We start from the raw sequence: 15,091 nt of genomic DNA on the forward strand, positions 1-15,091 counted from the left end.
TTATTCCAAAATTATTATTAAATAATATTTAATTAATTTTCATCTTTTCATATCATATTATTATCCTTTCATATCTTAAGGGGCAATTGTTGGTTTAGAACTCTTAATTGATTTGTATGTTTCAATAATACTTAGTATAATATTTCTAGCGTGGTTTTCTTCAGATGAATTTTTTGTGAGCTTAGGTCATACGGAGTAATAACATGTGAAATGTTGAGGCTAAAAACCTAATAATATAAGTTCTTTAATGTTCTACGACCATCTAATATCTATATCTAATACTGAAGCAATAACCACTTAGTTATATTTTTTCCTCTTAAATTCCATCATTTTCTCTCCCATAATTATTCTCAGCTTTTTTTGTTTCTACCATCGATTTCCCTTGATTTTAAGATTTTTAAGTTCTTTATACATCTTGATAACATCTGCTCAAATATCACTATTTAATATGAATTTCATAACGTTGTTTATGTGCCATCAAACAATGTAAATTTCAAAATCTAATAAACCTTAACAATAGTTGCAGTTAAAGGACGACAAGATTGTAATTAAGAAGAGCAACCACGAAGGAGTAAAAATAAACAGTCTCTTGGTAATAAACCGTCTTTTCGTACATGCAGTTTTTTTTCTTTTTAAATAATAATAATAATAATAATAATAATAATAATAATAATAATAATAAACCGTCTTTTCGTACATGCAGTTTTTTTTTTTCTTTTTAAATAATAATAATAATATATGATTTCCTCAAAAAAAAAAAAAAATGGAGCATAAAGCATTAGAAGTTTTTTTTATTAAAAAAAAAAAAGCATTACAAGTTTATTGTTAAGGAAAAAAACTTTGAATTAATTGATGATATGTTTAATGAAAAAAAAACATTAATGAGGGTAAACATATAAATAAGGTTACAAATGTAAATACACATATTTCTAAGAGTTATCTTATACGAAATACTTTTTATAAGGTAGGGATAAAAAAATTTTGCTAAAAGGGGAAGGGGGAGTTTTGGAGGGAAAAACAGCAGCAGGAAGTGACATGCGTCATTCCTGGTGTTTGTTTTAGTATTATGTTAAATTAATAATGATTAATGATTGATTGATAAACAAAAGTTGGGATTAATATTGGCGGACGGAGTAAAGTTGAGATTAATCACGACAATGTTTACAAAAAATATTTTAATAACAAGAGATTTACATTATGTCAATTATGCCCTTATATGATATACTTGTTGAGTTGTTGGTACAACACTCAAATTACAGTGACGAGAAAAGGGGATAAGGATTGAGGATCATAGCTTTGAGCACAAAGATGGAGGTCGCCTTTCATAACCATTCAATTTCGGTCTTCCCTCCCATCAGAGGTTAGCTTCATCCTTCAACTTTCTCTCTCCTGCTGTGTTATTTCTGCTTAATTTTACTTTGTGTTTTGCTTAATTTATGGTTCGTTTCAAGTTTGTAACTTTTGTTTCTGCTTATTTCATCTTTGAAAGCAATATTTGAAAGCCTGTTTGGTATGAGGTTATTGGTGAAAAGAATGGTTCTCTATTGTATGCTTGTAAGTAATGTTGTTAGGAAATTATCTTACCAATGTCCAAGGTATTGGAAATACATTTCCACTTTCAAATCTTAAATTTCTACCACCAGTCATTATCATCTTCTCCTTCCAATATCACACAAACCCAATATACAGCTTTTCAATGAGATAGGTTACAGCCAATTTTTCCTGCTGTATGGCCTGTTTCCATGTGTATCACGATTCAAGACTGAAAAAGTTGAATGTAGTGTCAGTTTATAGTTTAGTGAGTTGACGGCCAAAAGGAATATATGCAATTGAGCTTGTCTTTTTATATCAAGTGTTTTGTGCAGCTCCCATATTACACTATTCCTCTACTATTGTACGTCAATTTAGCATTCTTTTTTCTGCTCTGCCAAGGAGTTTAAGCGTGAGTGTGTCTGTCCAATTCTTTAAATTCTGCACCATTTATTGAATTACTTTGGGAAGAAAACTAATTATCATTAAAAGTAGATTAATCTTTTGAAGTTCAATGTCTTTTTCTAGCTCAGGCCTTAAAATGAAGACTTGGGTTCTTCTCCATTCAAGAGAACTAGATTAACCTGTTATCTTAGAATTAAACATGAGAATGCCAAGGCATATATTTTCAAGCATGCCACTATATTAACACATGTAGGATATCAATGGGGACTTCCTCATAAAACATGTAAACAGGTATATTTTAAACTGTACCACGGAGTAGTTGTTTAGTGAGTCCTCATGTCTTAGTAAGTTTAAATGCTGTTTTCCTTTTTTTTTTCTTTTTCCCCAGAACATGATCTCTTTAGTTCATGCAGTTCATGTTGTATATTGTCTTGTGATTTTCATTGTGTTAATGTAATGAAGTGACTAGGATCCAATTGCTTGAAGTTGCAAGATCACAGAAGAAAATTCTTCAGAATATCTTCTGCATTGCCAGAAACAGTTGTGTCTGTGACAATAGCAACTGCAGTTGTTGGTGCAGCAGCCACTATTCTTGTTAAAAGAACCCAACAATCTGAAAAAAGGTGTGTGCTACTACGTTCTGTTTTTGCTGTATATTTTGTTTTATCTGGGAATCAACTTGTAGTACAGGGTATATAACTAGTCTTTTATGCTTCAGGAGAGGTCCTCCTTCCAACCAGTAACTTTAGATGTTGAATATTTCATTACTCTGTGTGCGTGTGGTACTGTGGTAGTGACTGCTAGGTTCTAAATGTTAATGTGGAGGTGAATTTACCTGTCAATGGGTGCAGTGGATTAATGCTAAAAGTGCCTAAAAGTAGTATATCGTTACTACTTGTGCTAGTTTGTTTATTGTCACATTTTCAATATTCTGATGGTTCCACTTACTGGAGAGTCAAAATACTAGTATTCTAGAAGACCCAAGAGCTTCATTGTGTATTTGCGTGAAGTTAAGCCTCTGCTAACTTTTCTGCTTTGCTACTGCCTAACTTTTGATGTCAACAAATTATGAAAGCGAAAACAGCTTCCAGTAAATAACTTTCACATTTGTTGGCATATTATTTAACCACGATTATCTATTTAAGGTTAATTATTTGAGAATTACCAAAATATTTCTAGATTAGAAGAAACTTATAAATTCATTGCTATTTATGAGATTTTTGAAAAAGTTTTGCTACCAATGAGAATGTGCAATTTCTACCATGGAGAATTTCCCATAATTTTATCCGTGTCTTTTTAGCACTGTATGATAGAGGCCAAAATATGTTGGTTTTACTACATATTACTCGAATGCTGACATCCAATTTGTACCTTGATCAGCTCAAATACAATAAATCAATAATATGCTATGAAACTGCATAATTGCCAACAAATTAATGTGAAAGTTATTTATGGCTATGTGCTCGAATATTACGGAGTACAATTTTGATTTCTATTTTCATTTCATTTCTCGATGCTGTGTTTATTGACCTCAATTTTCTGTTGAATTGAGATTTAACCGAAGCATGTTTTTGTATTTAATGAAGTCAGACTCCAGTGAAAATCTGTGAAGACTGTAGTGGTTCTGGTATTTGCTCAGAGTGCAATGGAGAGGGTTTTGTGCTTCAGAAACTGTCAGAAGAAAGGGCTGCAAGGGCTAGGATGATTTCTAAGGATGCAGCTACTCGCTATACATCTGGGTAATGATCTCTGTGTAAAAAATTAAAGTAGATCTTCTGATATGTATTTCCTTCTTGGTACTTTCCTTTGCTATCCTCACAATGAAGTCACTGATCTGAAACAGGCTTCCAAGGAAATGGAGTTATTGCACAAAGTGTTCAGCTGCTCGATCTTGTAGAACCTGCGATGGCAGTGGGAAGCTGAGTTTGTAATTATCATATTGGTGACATCTCTAGACTCTTAGCTTAATTTTACCTGGATGGGCTGGATCTTGGCCATTCAGTTCTATTATTCTTCTTATTTTTCTTCCAGCCAAATACTTGTACTCCCTCTGTCTGACATTAATTAATCAATCAATCAAAGCCTTAATCCCATAAGTGGGGTCGGCTACATGAACCAAAAGTGATTATTCCGTATAGAGTTTGACATTAATAGTCACATAAAATATTAAAGGTTATCCTGGAAAAGTTGTTTTTCTGGTGAAAGTGAGCATTTTGATAAGAACAAATTTTGTGTCAGATGTTAACCATACCAGTAATGAACAGCTGAAGTCTAAAGGATCTGAAAGTCTGCTTCATGGCTTCACGCATCGCTTCTGTTATTTTATGTACTTGTAGAACTGTTAGTTTCCCGTGCCTTAAAACTCAGGATGTTTCAAGGCAAACGATAATCAGTAATGCCTAAAATAGGTCTCATACAGCAGTGTGGATTCTGTGGAAGTTAATGTTGCAGAAGTCCATTTCTAATTTGTACTTATAATTATTGTGTTCAGAAGAATGTTTCTGTGGTGTGATAATGTTTAAGTGGCTGCTCTTCCAAAACAGAAAGACCATCTGGTGCTTGCAATTAAGATTTAAGAGATGTAATTGCGTCCCATCACGGGCCAGTGAGAATTTAGCTGGAAATTTATGGAAACTGTGATTACTTGAATCTAATGTTTGCTTTGAATCATAAGACTTAAGACATGATCATGGCTATAATAGGTGGAGCAAGACAATAGTTCAAATCTGAAGTTTTTTACACATACTATACATATACATTGGTGAGCTCTTGCTCAATGATTAACCTTTAGGTTGAGAAATAAACAAATGGACAAACAACCCAAATCACGAATCAAATCGACAACTTTGACTTGTGACTTTGTGAAGCAGAAGAGGATCAATCTGTAACTAGAAGTCCGAGTCGAAGGAAAAAGTCCTGAAGGTAGCCTCACAAAGTTTTGGTTGCCATTGTCATGATTATGGCGAACTGGTGATTCCTTCTTCAGGAGGTGGCATCCATGATGGTCCTCACTCCACTCATCCCGCAATCTAGTTATTATGCACCATCACAAATATGTCTCAGATACGCCTAGACAAACTGCAACATGCGGATGCTCAGCAGCTTCAGCTTAATTAGCGGTCATTCACCTGTAGCATCTTCCTGGTTGTTAAGGTTGGCGGCCACATATTAGATCTTGATAAATGACTTCGTCTTGCACGGCCACAATGATAAAGACCACCGCGGTTGACTCCATCCTGCCCCCCTCTGCTGCATTGTGCCATTTTCTGCCTCTCCTTAAGATATAAAATGTCATGTGCAGCATGTCTAGCTTCTCTTTCAATTATCACACATTCATATGTTACGACATTTATTGACTTTATTCTATACATTTGTACTACTTCTATAATTCCTGCATTTATTTGCATATTAGAATAATTAGATGGTGTACTAGGTTTTACATAGATGAAGATTCACCTATTATAATTTGAATCAAATATTAAATGTGCATTAAAGAATAAGAGAACATGATGCAAGCCTGCAAGGATATCGTACTGTCACAAGAAAATGCCGTACACGGTACACCCATTTTCGTTGGCCCTTCTTTTATAAAGTCAAATTATTAATCCATCGTACTAATGTGCACTGTAAGTCTGTAATTACTTTTTTTCTACCAACAAATCAACTTCAACAGGTTATAAAACATGCCTAAATCAACAAGTAGTGTAAAGGGCTTGTCACTTGGAGCAAAATATAGATAAAGTTGGCCTCTTTGATAACTAATCCCACAACCAATTTCGCCCTATTGGTCCAGGACTTCCAAGGTAACAATGTCCAAGATCTTCTCCCTGGCAAACCATCACATGCGGGCGTTCAACCTAACTCACGTCGTTAATGCCTTCCTTCTTAGCTTGTAGCCTCCGCTCCGGATGTGGGGGTTGGCCAAGGAGAAGATCTTGATCAACATTGTCATTTGACTTGTAGATCACAATGATAGGGCAAACCTTGGTGTGGGATTGGCAAAGATATCTGGATTTTAATCCTAGTACCTTGCTATATATGTTTTGGTTGTTTTTGGGAAGGTTTAATTTGGTGAAGGTGTATAATTTTGAGAGGATATAAGTAGGACTTTTGAAGTTGACATTGTCATTAGTAAAGTTAATGATTCTTTTCCTTAATCACACTAGTTGTTAATTAAACAAAGTATAATGGAATCCGTTTGGCCGCATCTTTAGTTTCTGGCTTATGGAGTTGTATTAAATACATTATTAAGGACTAATCGTACATATTAAGAGATCAAAGTTTGATGATCCCATGTATTTAAGGAGGGATATTCATTCAACTATGCTCAAGTCAATTGGGAATATTCATTCACTCATTCGTAATCCTTACAAAAGTTGCATCTTTGTTGTACTAGTATTCATATAGAAATAATGGAGATATAGGAGAATATAAAATTAAAATTCTTTATATATAGTTGACATTTAATATTCTTTACTATATATTTTTTTTTTTGAAGCATAATATTCTTTACTTGTTATACATAACTTTGTCTTTATTGCCAAGTTATTGCGTGTTTGATTCTTTCCCAATACCAAAAATTTTAGGTTTGTATAGTCTTGAATTCTTGATGATACATTGACAACTAGAATGTATTCTTGTGCCATTTTAAAATTACATTCATATCTTTAAACATAAAAATCACCATTAATGTTGAGAAATATGAGAGAAAGAGAGATTTATTGTCAGAAATAACATAATTACATTATATGAATGATTTTTTTTTACAACGGTTGCATTGGTATATATAGTCATAAACCCACCAGCAATTAATTACCTACATACACTACAAGAAAATGTCTATATAGAAAAAGAATTCTAGCGACAGAATTCAATCTGTTTCTAAATTAGAGACGAAATTAAAAAATCCGTCTCTAAATTAATTTAGAAACAGAGTTAAAAAATCCGTTTCTAAATTAGAGATGGAATTAAAAAATCCCTCTCTAAATTAGAAACAGAATTGAAAATCCGTCTCTAAATTAGAAACAATTTTTTTTTTCGTTGTTAAATTAGAAACGGATTTTTTCCCGTTGCTAAATTTAAAGACGGATTTTTTTTCGTTGTTAAATTAGAGACGAATTTTTTTTTTTTTCCGTTTCTGATATGAGTGACGGATTATTAATTCCGTTTCTAAATTATTTTTGAAACGAATTATGTAAAATATTACCTTAGAGACGAATTATGTAAACTAAAATCCATCTCTAAACTAGAAAAAGATTTTCAAATCCGTCTCTAGATTAGAAACGGATTTGAAAATCCGTCTCTAGATTAGAAACGGATTTGAAAATCCGTCTCTAATATTTCTTTCACTTATTATTAATTATGTGTGTAGAAGTAAACAAATAATATTTGGTATAGTTGGTAAGAGTTTCACTATGTAACTTTGAGGTCACGGGTTCGATTCCTACCTATTGCAATTCTTGAGATTGGGGATTCAAGGAGCCTTACATGCAAAGCCGAGTCGGGTTAACCCGAGTGAGGTCGGATCGAATATCATTTACTTTTAGAGACAATTTTGTTTTCCGTTGCTAAATTTAGAGACGGATTTTTTTTTTGTTGCTGATATGAGCGATAGATTTTGTTTTCTATTGCTAAATTTAGAGACGGAATTTTTTTTTCCGTTGCTAATACCAACAACGGAAATAAAAATCCGTTGCTAAAACCAGCGGGAAATAAAAAATATGTTGCTAAGTTCAGCAATGGAAAACAAATACAACGTCGCTAGTCTCATTTAGCGGCAACAGTTTTGCCAGTGGAGTAATTCCTTTTCAAAATCTATCGCTACCTATATTTAGCGACAGAAAAGTACAATCTAGCGACGGATTTGATCTGTTGCTAAATGTCTATTTTTTTTTGTAGTGATAACCCTAATTGAATATTGAATATTAATCGTGAGAGATATATGTTGTGTATGTCGAGGTGGCTACAAACTACTCCATGAAAGATTAATAATATCCATATCGTGTGTGTTTTTTATATTAACTAAATAAATTCAACCAACCACCCTAATCAAGAGACTTAAGCCTAGTTCACGATTATCATGAAAAGAAAATTCATTAAAATCTATTAATTATAAGAACTCATCTTCTTGTTTAAAGAAAACACATCATTAGTGCTGAAATTTCATTTCTAATATCCAAATTAGGAGATAAATGATAAAAAGGCAGGAGTAAATCAAGCATGTTATACCATGTCGAACTTTCACCAAGCAGCTCATGCATTGTTCATCCCACGTGTCAAGTTATGTTAGTGGATTCCCCTAAATAATTTTTAGATATTTTGTTATTGATTAAAAATGAGCAAGTCGATACATGAGTCAGCCCATCATACTTGTGCCAAATTTCGAAAATGATGTTTATCTACAGCTCATGGCACACCATCATGTCTTTTGGGCCGTATTGGGGTTATGATGGGCACGTGGCAGGTTGGGCCAATGTTGTGCTAGACTTAAACAAACCGCTTGCCAACCTTTGCCCATTTTTTTTTTTTTAAAAAACCTTTGCCCAATTTTATTTAAGGAGCAATTCAATATTAAGCTATTAAAGAAAATTAAAACCCCATTATTTGGGTTTAGAGAAATAAACTTTCATCTCATAGCTCCAAGTTAGGTGATGAAGAGCAAAAAGCCTATAGCTCAATGGAGCTTGACTTCGGTTCTCGTGGTTGCGACTCGGGTTCAATGCTCATATTCCCCTCCCCCTTGGGTAATACACCCTTGACATTCCTGTGATAGGAAATCAAGGTGGGGCCCACCCCTTACCCTAAAGAAAAAAAAAGTTAGGTGAAGAATGTATAAGTATAACTAAGTAACTAACTTTAACTTACTTTTCCATTTCAACCATTTTTTTTTATAATTTTTTTAATATAATTTATAAGTGATCCAAAATCAAACCATATGTCTGAGCATTTTGGTCTAGTTGATCTTGGTCCATCAATTTCTCAATGACTTAATGAGTATAATGACACAATGTTTCTAGCTTATGATCCTAGTCTAATAAGTATAATGACACAATGTTTCTAGCTCATGTCCCTAGTTGGTAAATTGTTTTGTGATTTCATTATAGATCATGTTCCCTTCTATTTTCTAAAACAAATACCAGTAATAATAAACCATTCAACGCCACAACAAATCGAATTTAACAAAAATAGATATTAAGTAGATCATCTAATTAATGTCAATTGACAATAGTTATAGTAAAAAAAAAAAACACACACACACACATTTACTTTGTAAAAAATAACATAATTCATGGTTCCTCCTTTTCTAATACTTGTAACACTTTTCTAAATGAAAATGACACAATACTCTTAACGCCCTTTCAACCCCATTTTAAGTGAATTGAAATATGTGCGATCTATTTTTTCTTAAATACTGTGAAAAAAATGTGCGTTGCAAGTTTTCCCTTCGTTTTTTTTTTTTATTTTTTTTTAAAAGATAGAGTTGAGAATTTCCACTATTTATATGTCATCATTGACTTAATTTTTTTTACCAATATATAATATATAAATATGATCATATAATATGTTGTTGGATTTGTCATAATGTTTACTTTTATAAATTAGTTTTTTCATAATTTTTACCATTATATCTCGACAAATGTGTAAATTTGACTCTAATTTTAAAAAAAAAGGAGTATTTTTTTTTTTCTGAAAGTAAAAAAAGGAGTATTAAAAACGAAGAAAATATATTAAAAAAAAAAAAAAAAAGGCGAGGAAAACATAGTAGCATGTGGCCACTACTTCTTCTACCATGGAATTAGGTACGAAAACTTAAAAACTTGATTGGAGTGGGTTGGTACGAGAAGAAGCCCAAGGCCCCAAGTGCACACAAACTGAAATTAGGGGACCCATGTCACATAAAACTGACGTACCAAAAATGAAATACCTGAACTTTACCTATCAAACACGAATCATATTATAAGAATTAATTATTAATGGAAAATTAAAGTACAAAAAGCCAAAAATATATAAGAAAATTAAAAAAAATAAAATTTAGAGAGAGTGTGAAGACTGAAGAATCAACTTCAGTTTTTCAGAACTCCGCCATTAAAGCATCTCTGACAAAGCTTTAGATTATTGGAACCTCGGTATATATTCATCCACGATTTTCACATTACGGTAATTCCTACTCTGCTTTTTAAATTTCATTTTTGAATTGTATTTGTGTTATTTTTGGTTTTTTTTTTTTTGTTTTTGTTTTTGTTTTTTTTTTTTATTTATTTATTATATGGATTAGTTCGGATTTTAAATTTTTTTGAAATTAGGAGAATTTGGCGATTAGGGTTTCTCTTTGATGGCTAACTTGTGCGAATGGGTGGTGTTTTATTTGTTGGATTTGTGAGATTTTTGTTTAGGTTTATTTTGGGTATTTTTCTTTTTTTGACATGCAATGATTTTGTTGGTATATAAATGTTAAAGATACTTGAATTTGTGGGTATGTATAATTTGATGCGATTATTGACATTTTTTAAGGTGCATTATGATGGCAACTGTATGTTAGGGTATTGTAGAAATGTGACTTTCGGGAAGAGAGGTAGCTGAATTTGGATATACTGTATTTAATCATATTTATTAGTAAAGGGGATTTAGCATTTCATATAAAAACTCATTTAATGCTTTAGAGGAACAATTTTAATGATTTTTTTACGATAATTGTTGGAACTTGTATCATAGAACAACAATTATGTGATATGGAAAAGCTTCTAGCATTGCCCAATTTTCTTAAATATTAGTCTATATGTGAATATGGGTGCTATCTTGAATGGCTAAATGTGGTCAGACTTTACTCAGTGAGCTTCTAGCATTATCTAAATTTGTCAAAGAATATAGGCCACCATCGCATAGGTCAGGCCAGTACATTGAGAAGTTGAGGTGTCAATTTGATAGCTGTTATCACATCGCACCGTCGTATGAGAAATCTGTATTAGGTCTAGCAGCACAGCAACTGGTTTCTTTAAGAGGGTGGGAGCATCTTAAAGCTCACTCTCATGTTTACAATGTTAACCTTGAGTTTAGTGACTTTCTTGGTCTTGGAAGTGCTGACTGACAGTCCTAGTCCTCCTGGAGAATTATTAGAGGATTGAAAGATATTTGGTGTTATGGAGTATGTTGGAAAGAGCACTTTGTTTCGAAAGGACATATCTCACTGTCTCCTTTATGATACAAGTGCTAAAAGGTTATTAAATTTTTTCTCTTTTTTTTTTTTTTTTTTTTTTTTTTTTTTTTTTTTTTTTTTGGGGGGGGGGGGGGAGGGGGTGTTTTTCTTATTTTCTTTGACCTATATGCTGTCGATCTCTACCTGGAGCTCCTAGACTGGATTATATCCATTTTTCCCTGATTAGCCGATCTACCTTTGCTTTTCTTGCTAGAGGGAAAGAATTTAAAAGCTATATACATAGATCAGCGAGCGAAATGACGTGGGGTAAAGAGGCAAATAGGATAGTTTTATTGGGTATCCATGCATGCCCATGCCACTAGAATTTATGGTTATTAACATTATTTTAGCACCTTGTAAGTGGCTTTTGTGAATTGTGGTAGTGTGACTGTGTGAGGGTTGGTTATATCTTACATCTTATATGGTTGGTTATATTACGCTTCTTCTGAAATTAGAAGTACATATAGTTTAATGAGCCATATGGATTATTTGCATTGTTTCCAGAATGCAAAAGTAGCAAATATTTTTTTCATGGCTTGCATGGTACCGATACAATATGATTTCTGGTACGGGTACGGGTTCGGGAGTGCTACCTGTGGGTGAATTGGAACACTCGGGAATGCACCTTTTTATATGTCTTGCATGGTACAATGTACAATACAATTCGTGGTATGGGGAAAGGTACGGGTGCTACCCATAGTGAATTTGGTGTGCTCTAAACCAAAAAAGCCTGAAATAATATGGGTCATAGGGTTGTTGAACCAGGTCAAAGGTTTTACCGTATTGGGTTGTTTTTGGAATGGAGGTATGTAGTCTCTGTACTGCGTTTCTGGTAAAACCGGTACTAGGTTGTTTTCAAACAGAGGAGTGATTCAAATCCCAATTACTCTCCAAGATATTTTATGAAATATTCCAAGTTCTTGGAATAGAATGGATTGATAAGGAAGAAAAACATTTTTAAAAGTCATAAAACATCATCCTCTTTCCCATAGTGAGTAAACTTATTGTAGCCTTTATAGGTCCTTTTTTGCCGAAGTCAATTCAAAGATCTTTTCATTTTAAAAGTTTGATTTTTGGACCTTTTCACATGTTTACTATCTTGAGACAAAGTTGTGATTTCAGCATCTGTGTTCTATGTGCTTGGATTTCTATTTCACCCCATTTCCCCTACAACCAAAGAAAGGGACAATAAATAAAGTATTGAAAATTTGAAAGAGAAACAGAATCAAATAATAGAAAAAACTTGCAAAGTTGCACTAGGTATCTGTATTATTATGTGTGCTGCCAGCAGCTGGATGCTCACTACTTTTTTAACCATAAATTCCCATAGCAATCAAACTTAACAATAGGTGATTAGAACTCCTATTTTACTAGTAGTTTGGGTGAATAGCCTTTCTGTAACAACCATAAAGCAGGGAAATGTTAAAACAATGATGGTGAAACAAAATAAGAAAACAAAAAATCTTGCACCAGAAAGAGTTTTCATCTTGTGGACTGTCCAGAGCATATTTTCACCTTTTTGATATGACTTCTTTATTCTACCATCTTTTCAAGGGGTGATGTGTAGATTCTGGGTGATGCACTAGTGGCTTTGTAATATTTTAGCAGCCTTCTGGTGACTTTGACCAGTTGCCAGGAAGGGGGTAATTTTCTTTATTAAAAACACATGGATGGTCCTCTGTGTCACCTTTGGAGGGATAATGTTAGGGGTTGCTCGGGGTAGGCTAATGATTGACCATTCTCGTCTATGTAGCAGCACTTTGGGGTCTCTGCCCGTGCCCTTCACCTACCACTATTCACTTGTTATAGTGTTCACTTGCTGTGCCCTTTACTGCAATGGCTTCCTATTATTGGGGCACCTTATCTAGTCACCCTAGTGTGATCAGTACAGTTGCAGCTATGTATTAACAATAGCTAATAGCACCACTAATTATATTTATGTTGTAAAGATCTTTTGACTGATGGAGCATTAAAATTTTGATGGAATCTGGTGAATTCTATATTTGATTGTCAGTCAAGCATTCTAGCTATAATTTTAGAAAATCAAGTTTCCCTTATTCTTACTTTATTTAATTTATTCCCTTAGTCTTGCCATCACCTTTTACGGTTTTCTCTTCTAGGTTTTTATATATTAATCTAATGTCTATAGTATGATCAATGATGCATAAATAACTATTACATTTTTGTAGGTGTCAATTTGTTGACAATGATATTGCAATCAATCAAAGCCTTAATCCCATAAGTGGGGTCGGCTACATGAACCAAAAGTGATTATTGCGTGTAGTTATCGACAAAAATCTTCCTTCTCCATCCCTTACGATCCAATGCCTCATCCTCATGCAAATCCACGTACTTCGTATTTTTCCTAACGCCTTCCAACCAAGTCATTTTCGGTCTCCCTCTCCCTCGTTTAACCCCTCCATTGTCCCACTCTTCCGCTCTTCGTACCGGTGCACCCTCGGGTCTCCGTTTTACATGTCCAAACCAACGCCGACGATTTTCCCTTAGTTTGTCCGCAATGTCTGCCACCCCTACTTTCTTGCGAATAACCTCATTTCTGATTCTATCTCTTAGAGTGTTCCCGCACATCCACCTTAACATGCGCATTTCTGTAACCTCCATCTTTTTAATGTGTTTCTTCTTAGAATCCCAACATTCTGTACCATAGAGCAACACTGGTCTTTTGGCAATCCTTAGAATTTTCCCTTCAACTGTAAGAGAATGCTTCGATCACATAACACTCCCGTGGCCGCTCTCCACTTAAGCCACCTCGACTTAATCCTGTGGGCCACGTCTTGAGAAATGTCTCCATTTTTCAGGATGATCGACCCATAATATTTAAAACATTTACTCATGGTCAAGTCCTTTCCATCCAAACTCACCACATCATCGCTTGTCCCCCTCTGAGTACTAAAGCGGCATTACCAAATATTCACTCTTACTCCGACTTAGCTTAAACCCTTTAGATTCCAATGATATTGCACATGTGCAATAATCTCTATTTACTAAAACATAACTACAGAGCTCCCACATGTATTGGTCTGAATAGGAAGGGTGTTCTTTGACCCAAGTGAAAATGACTCATCTCCTCTACTTGGCTAGATATTACTTCTTTGGTCTTCCAAATGCCTGACATATGTTGATTTGAGCTACAAGCTGGAATAGCAACCTAATTCAAATGAATTTCCAAGGATCTATTAATATCATATTTTCTCGAAGGAAGAGGCTTGGGTAGGAGTTAGGGTGGGAATGTTCTTCTTGGTTGTTTAGGATTGCCTTTTATCTTATGATTTCTAGATCTTCTTCAACAAAGTTGAAAGAGCATCAAACGGGTAGTTTTTTTGACTCAGGAGCATGATAAATTGAATCACGTGCCCGGAAAGTATGTAGCTTACTTTGTATCCGTGTGTAAGTAGGATATTGAGTTGCATGTGCAATTTTAGGGTAACCAACTAACGATAGAGATTCTTTGAAATAATACGATAGAGATTGTGAACATGTGACTCCCTCCTTGTCACACCCCACCTTAGGTGTTATGTTCAGGGTCTTAGGATGATTTGATATTTAGCGATTTGGTTTGATATGGTAGGATAAATTTCTAGAATTGCATATGTTGCTTTTGTAACATTTAGATGGTATAGTGCCCCTTGAAAGTTCTAGAGGCTTTTAGCCTTCTGAACATAATTTGAGGTTATCAGATGATACATATGCTTTTTACCATGTATTCGGATACTCTTGGTTCTCATTACCAATTGTTTTAGGTCCTTTGTCTGTATGGATCTATTGTTCTATCCCTCTGGGCCCGAGTGAGGTCCAAGTGTCCAACACCATGTAAGGTGTTGAGGAATGGATATGAGAGTTGGAATTAATGTTGGTGAAATGTTGATTGTTAGGGGCATTGGTGGTCTAAGGAATGGGTAGTTGGTGAAATGTTGATTCTTAGGGGCATTGGTGGTCTAAGGA

General features: G+C 34.1%; 1 protein-coding gene across 1 annotated transcript; it reads left to right on the top strand.

Moving 5' to 3' along the window:
* The first annotated feature begins 1,238 nt into the window (after positions 1-1,238).
* On the top strand, positions 1,239-4,121 carry LOC110699157. Its single transcript, XM_021876642.1, has 4 exons — positions 1,239-1,360; positions 2,405-2,558; positions 3,522-3,674; positions 3,779-4,121. The coding sequence occupies exons 1-4, from the start codon at positions 1,309-1,311 to the stop codon at positions 3,864-3,866; spliced, it is 447 nt and encodes a 148-aa protein (XP_021732334.1). The 5' UTR covers positions 1,239-1,308; the 3' UTR covers positions 3,867-4,121.
* Positions 4,122-15,091: the final 10,970 nt, after the last annotated feature.

Source organism: Chenopodium quinoa, unplaced genomic scaffold (assembly GCF_001683475.1).
Source record: "Chenopodium quinoa cultivar QQ74 unplaced genomic scaffold, ASM168347v1, whole genome shotgun sequence".
Lineage (NCBI taxonomy): Eukaryota > Viridiplantae > Streptophyta > Magnoliopsida > Caryophyllales > Amaranthaceae > Chenopodium > Chenopodium quinoa.

Coding starts and splice junctions, on each gene's coding strand:
- LOC110699157 (XM_021876642.1), top strand. CDS start 1,309: ATGGAGGTCGCCTTTCATAACCATTCAATTTCGGTCTTCCCTCCCATC. Junction 2,559..3,521: donor ACCCAACAATCTGAAAAAAG/GTGTGTGCTACT, acceptor TATTTAATGAAG/TCAGACTCCAGTGAAAATCT. Junction 3,675..3,778: donor GCTACTCGCTATACATCTGG/GTAATGATCTCT, acceptor GATCTGAAACAG/GCTTCCAAGGAAATGGAGTT.